Source organism: Galeopterus variegatus, unplaced genomic scaffold (genome assembly GCF_000696425.1).
Source record: "Galeopterus variegatus unplaced genomic scaffold, G_variegatus-3.0.2 Scaffold5918, whole genome shotgun sequence".
Classification (NCBI taxonomy): domain Eukaryota; kingdom Metazoa; phylum Chordata; class Mammalia; order Dermoptera; family Cynocephalidae; genus Galeopterus; species Galeopterus variegatus.
This window is the reverse complement of record NW_007732029.1, coordinates 51,945-58,784: the sequence shown is the minus strand read 5'-3', so window position 1 is coordinate 58,784 and position 6,840 is coordinate 51,945. Positions and strand designations below refer to the sequence as shown.

General features: G+C 32.4%; 1 protein-coding gene across 1 annotated transcript in view; it reads right to left on the bottom strand.

The window, feature by feature from the left end:
- Positions 1-2,891: 2,891 nt before the first annotated feature.
- Positions 2,892-6,840, bottom strand: part of LOC103605576 (ephrin type-A receptor 6-like) — a 15,863-nt gene continuing 11,914 nt past the window's right edge. The window contains exons 2-3 of the mRNA XM_008590195.1: positions 5,321-5,470; positions 2,892-4,370 (exon numbers count right to left, since the gene is read on the bottom strand). Coding sequence (XP_008588417.1) covers positions 4,256-4,370; positions 5,321-5,470 — 265 coding nt within the window. The 3' untranslated portion in view covers positions 2,892-4,255. The remainder of the gene's footprint in view (positions 4,371-5,320; positions 5,471-6,840) is intronic.

Below are 6,840 nucleotides of genomic sequence, written 5' to 3'. Positions count from 1 at the left end.
GAAAATGTTGATCATAAAAACCAAAAGTTAGATTACTTAAGGGCCTGGTGTCCTGATGGAAGAATACCGTCAATTTTACCCAGTATACTCCTCTACCTTTTGGAAACTTCATATGAAAAGAATTAAAATATTTTTTGATTGAACATGAAGTAATATGAATCTCTTCATAGAATTTGATCTTGCAAAATTTAAGGTGATCATACTAAATAAGTGATACATCTGCTTCTAACCTCTTTGCTATATAAATACATGGACACCAACTGTGAGTTTGTAATAATTTTTGATACTTAAAGTACTAATTCCTTTTAAACTAGTAAAAAAATTTTTAGCTAAAGCTATAGGAAAGAATCATCATCATTCATTTCAAAAATACTTTCCAAAGTACTTAATTTCCAGTTAAGGAAAAGCCATAGCTCATACTCTCTGTGAGTGTAAATGCTCCCATTTATGTGATAGGACCCAAAATATTAAAGTATAATTTTTGCACCCTTTCCCTTCAGCCTCTTCTTTGGAGATTTATAAGATCTTTTTAGATTTGCTGTGCTACCTTTCTTACACTGATAGGGATAAGGGATGGGGTGATAGAAGCTGAGAAAGGAAAAAAGAGAATGGGGGAATTAGAGAAGAACAGAGAGGGCTAAGAAAAAAAGTTTTAAACAACTTAATAAAGGAATAGAAAAAAGTGACCTAGTACTGTTGATAATTTTGAGATGAGAGATTTAAATAACTGCCTTGCAGTGCAGAAATTTGTTAGGGAAGGATATCAAAACAGATTTTTAGGAAATGTGATTGGGAGATACGTAACATAATCTATTCATTTCTTCAGAAGACCTTTTATAAAGACTTCGTATTTTGAGAATTGGATTTGGATTTCTTTTTCATTCATGGGCAAAGATAGGCCTTAAAGCTGTGCCTGGAAGGTTATTTTATTCCGGTTATTGTTGCATAGGTTTTAAAGAATAATGCAGAGTGAAATAATTTTTCTTTTTTGATTGTGGCATGCATAATTTACCAATAGTTATTTCTTTTTCATTCATGGGCAAAGATAGGCCTTAAAGCTGTGCCTGGAAGGTTATTTTATTCAGGTTATTGTTGCATAGGTTTTAAAGAATAATGCAGACTGAAATAATTTTTCTTTTTTGATTGTGGCATGCATAATTTACCAATAGTTATAACATAACTCAGTGCAAAAGTACTATAATTCTTGATTCTGGTTAAACCAAGAGTTTTGCAATTTCTGATTGCTCTTTTATTTTAGTGATTTAAATACCTCATTTCTCTCCTTGATTGTACACTGTTTTTACATTTTTTTTCAAATATGCCTTATACTATGAGATAATGAGTTGACTATAGACTGGAAATCAACCATCCAGAAAATATGATAAAAATGGTTTCTTTAACTGTCTGATTTTTAAAATCCCCAGAACTCCCTCAATAGTGTACATTAAATAAAGTTTATGAATGTATATGCATATTTTAGTTAAGAAAGATTATTCCTGAAGACTTGTGATTTATGGAAGTTACTAATTTTCTTTCTATAATTAAGTTTTATACTTATTCATAGTAAACAGGTTTAATTACTGAATATGTGCACCAGTAAATCTCAAAATGTTTTATTGAAAAATTTCAAATAAATTTGGCATTTTAACTGTTAATCGCCTTGGATATTATAATACCCCCTGGGATCATGGAGTTTATATCGGTAGGCAGTAAAGAAATAAATATCCATATCTGTATATTTTAATGTTTCTGATTAATCTTGCACACATATTTCAACCTTGCTCTGACCATAATTAGGTTCAAAATTACTCTTAAGATTATCATGCTTACAGTTCTGAAAAATAGAAATGTAACATATTTCAACCTTGCTCTGACCATAATTAGGTTCAAAATTACTCTTAAGATTATCATGCTTAAATAGAAATGTAATTTAAAAAAATTTTGGAGAGGATATGGCTGAGAGACAAAGTGAAAAGGTAGTTTTATAATACTATGAAAAGATGTTAGGGAAGAGAAAAAAGAAGTACGAATTAACCAGATAGAGAATAGGATCGTCAGACATTATTTAAAAAAATTGTTAACAGAAAACTTTAATCTTGCAATCACTGAATGCCCATCCCACAGAAGTTTAAATCCTTTAATAGAATTTATTTCATTGAGGTGTTACAGATGTTGCCGACAGAGTCCTATGAAGGACCATACTCTTATATTCCTTATTTTTCTAAATACTTTTTTGTTGTATTATAAAAATAAATATATATGATTAACAAATTTAATCTGTTTTACATATGTTCTTATTTAATATATATTTGAAGACAGGTAAATATGGAAATTTTATATTTCCTTTAAATATATCCAGATTTGTGTAAATGTATCAGGCAAACTGCAGGTAGTTTATGGCTTTGCAGATTGAGGGCTGAAAAATGTTGCTATTTCTGACACACTTACTTAAAAACGTGATGTATTTCTCACTTTTTCTTTTTTTAGTATACTGTAAGGAATACTCTAAAAACTCTTCCTTCTAGCACAATGTATATTTTTTCATAATAACAAAAATTAAGCTGTAATAGGCAAAAACCAGGGGATAAAGCAGCAAAAGAAAATACATGGAAGGGTCTAGTATAATCGGACAATCAACAAAATCTTAAAATAAGGAAAAAAGAAAAAGTGAGGCTCTTTTAATAGAAAGAACATTATTATCACCAAAAATGTAATTTAGGTAGGAATTTGAGAATGGAGGTAGGGCACCTTTATCTCTGGGATCAGCTAAAAAACAGTTTGTTAAATCAGCATCTTTAAACAATCTGCTCTGGTTTTTTCTTCTCTCAATACATTCTCCTTACTTTTCCACAGAACAGCAGTCATTTTCGTAGTTTCACATGGAGTAGCTGTGATTTTTAAATTCATTTTTTATTGAATTTGTTCATAATATAGCACTATTTTGATAAGCCAGCTCAGCTTAGTTTACTGAAAAATACATTTAGCTTGTTTTTTTGCAGCCTCTGAGAAGATTATGACAACAACACACCTTAGTTGTGTTCACATTTTTGTGTAACTGTATTATGGACTCAGGTTGATACACTATATATATACAATGCACATATATTGTAAGATCTGTCTATATCCTCTTTGGAGTATTCATACTTACTTCTTAGAAGCTTTGGAAAACAGCTCAGCATGTTTTTGCAAATAAAACATAAGAATTCTTAAACTTGTAAAATATATCAATATCAGACAGTCAGCTAGATGTATTTATTTTCTTGGGCCACCATATAGGTATCATAACACTTTGTTTAAATTAAATTAATTAATCATTTTACATTAAACCTAAGGCTATAATCTTAGCTATTTCATTCAAAGAAATTCTACTGAGAACAAGTAACTTTTTTAGTGCCTTGATAATTACTTTTGCAAACTTGTGAAGATGAACCAAAGTAATAGTCATGGGTTTATCCCATGCTTCACTCTATGAAATCCATTAGAGCAATACTACTCTCCAGGGGTGATCATCATAAGGTAGTAGAGAAATATTTTATGTCAGTTTAATATTATGGGGGAAAACCATCTAAATTACGACCTACAATGAGATATGTAGGGCACTATAAAGTTAATTTAAAAAAATAGACAAATTCAGCCATAGAAGATTTAAAAGCGCAGTATTTTTCTCCCTCTCCCCCCTGATGACCACCTTCTCACCACAGTCGCTACATGGAATCATTGGTCATTTCTGCAAATAATTCTAACCACATCAGACACCAGCAATTAAACTATTAAAAATAAAGTAACAATACAACCCATATAGTTGAATATAATTATCTAAAAAATAAATATGTCAATTTGGAAGCTACTTGATTACAAAACATGAAAGAAAAGTCAACTATTTCTTTCTAATCCACCATCAAGCTCTAAATACATCATTAAGGAAGTCGCATGTGGACAAATTCCTTCAGGTTGTCAGTGACCACTTCCCAGATGCTGCTGTACAAAGTTACACATCCATGCCGAGTTATTTACCATTGTGTAGTGATAATCTGCAGTGGGCCAGGGATTTATTTGCAGGCTATTTAGAGAGGACTTATGTGGCATGATTTTAAAAGCCAGGTTGGAAGCATAAACATAAGGTGTGTGCCCATAGTCTGAACAGAAGACTGCAGATTGTGAAATGATGTTTGGAGAATCAGAAGAGAGGGTAGTAGAGAGAGTATCTTTCATTTTAGAAATGCTGAGGCACAAAAGACAGGTGCTTGTGGTACTTTCATACATGAAATCCTTTCTCCTGTATGTGCATCATGTGTAAACGTAAAGTCTGTATACTGCTGACTATTCGTCTCTGGTGTCCAATGAGTATGACTCCAATCCTTCTGATATCACTGAGACAGAGAGAGAGGGAGAGAATATAAACATTTAGATCTGCTAAGTACTAGAGAAAATGAACATTTAGATCTATTAAATACACACCATGTCACATTTGCCAAAAATTGCATAGCTTAGTTGTTTAGCAGAGATATAAATAAACAAGAGTTTGTTACTTTTTTCTTCTCTCTGGCTCCATAGAACACATCAAGTAAATCTGAAGTTTAACAATACAAGGGAAAATTTCATAACCAGGTACCAATGCAATGTTCAGATATTCCTAGGCCTAAAGCCTATATAACTTAGGTAGTTATATAAATTTGCAACAGTATTAGCAAAATGGTGAGTATGTGGGGTAGAAGGTATAATGTGGATTCCATTTGATTTCTCGTAGTTTTTTAATAATCTGAAAAAATGTCATTATGTTGAACCATATAAAATTGCCATTCCTGTCTTAAAACAACAGCAATTTAATATGGTTCAACCTAATTGTTTTAGTATCTAGTCTTCTAAGCACATGTTGAGTATTTTTCTTGCACTTGGGCGAAGGATAATCTTTCAGACAATAGAAGATGGTTGACCATTATAGTATACAAGAGGAGCTTTGCAATGACAATGATATTTCATTAATTTGATGAAGGTAATAGGGATTGGTTATACAATATTAGTGTATGGGAGTAGAAAATAACATGTCAAGGTAAAACTATGTTGATGTAAAGTCTGTGATGTAAGCAAGAGTATTGCATTTAAAACATTTTAAGTAGCTATTTGAATTAAATATATTCTTTCAAAGAATAATAGTTTAAAGTGTAATGTCTGACTTCCTCCAGAACAATAGTCAGAAGTGGTGAGGTAAGACTTGGAAATAACATACTAGCCTAAGGAAAGGTGTTCTTGATATAGCATTTGAATCTATAATCCTCTGAGAACAGCATCGAATTATAGTAATAACCTTAGTACCACTTACTCGATGCTCATTCTTGAAATCAGGTCAAAAGTTGTAAACCCTGCTGCCATGAAGTTATTCTTATATTGCCCCATCTTTATAGAATCCAGCCAGTCACCGACTGTGACAAACAAAGGATATTCGGGAACTTCACCAGGGGACTCTGGCATTCTGTAAAGAATAAAAATCATAGAGATGATTTAAAAGCCAGATAAAGGAAGAATTACACAATTTTCTTTCACCTTTTACAATATTCTTACATCTACTGTCTTTATCCTCCATTAAAAAAAATCTCTGATGTTCCATCTTATTCAAATCAGTCACTTTAAAAAATGTTTATTTATCAAATCAGCCACTTTTATCTGGTGAAACACTTGTCGGTTTGTCTTGTCTTCTTCTTGCCACTACTAGGTCTTATGCTTGATAGATCGTGAGAAAACTCACATCATGCTTTCATCTTTTTTTACTTTTTTCTCTTGCATAAAATTATATTTTGAAACTTGAGGGACAGCCCACCCCTTATCCCCACAAAGAGAGTAAATCGTGACAGGCTGTTCCTGCCACTGTTCCTGCCACTGTTCTTACCCTTCAGACCTGCCACTGAATCCATGTCCTTTTACCTTTTCCACATTTTTATGGTGAATTCATTATCAAGCCTCCATTTATTCTTAAATATTCAACAAGAATTTATTATTCATTATAAAGTAATTTCTACTGTCATAATGTTCAGCTGCATGAATAAGATTTACATGAATCCAAGTAATAGGGTAATGTTGTGCAAAACTCAGATATTAATAAGGCGCAAAACAAAGCAAAACCAATGTAAATTTGGAACAAGAAAAAGAACAAAAACAAGAAAAAGAAATCCAGCCTTGATGGTTCTTAAAGGCAATGATACAGCAATCTTTATTTCTGTTTCTAAGATCTGATGAAAAAAGCATTCCAGCTGGGGATATTTTTGTTGTTTTAATATAAAAATAATATAAAAAGTATTATTTTGGAAAAGCTAGGGTAAATATGTGGATGTATACATACCTACATACATATGTACATACTGTGTACTGTATATGATAGCGAAAGTCAGACAGGGACTAAATATGAAATTAATCTTAGAAAGTATAGGGACAATAACTCAGAATTGTGTATTTAAGACATTCTGTCAATAAATTGTATTATTGCCCTCACAGAAATGCAAAAAATTAATGTTAAAATATTTTGCATGTTTTAAAAGCTAATTGGTGGTAAAAGTGCTTTTATAGTAATAGATGTGTAACTGGCCCTCTAGGGTAGTAAATACATCATTTTACAAATTCTTAGATCTAGAGTTTCTACTAACTAGTAAAGCAGTAACAATCTTTTTTTTTTTTTTTTTTTTCCCTTTTTTGGTTTTTTTTCGTGTCCGGCAACGGATCGCAACCCTCAATGTCGTGCCCGTACCGGACCGGGACCGGCAACGGGATCGCAACCCTCAGTGTCGCGCCCATGCCAGACCGGGACCGGCAACGGGATCGCAGCCCTCAGCGTTGCTCCCACACCTCGCT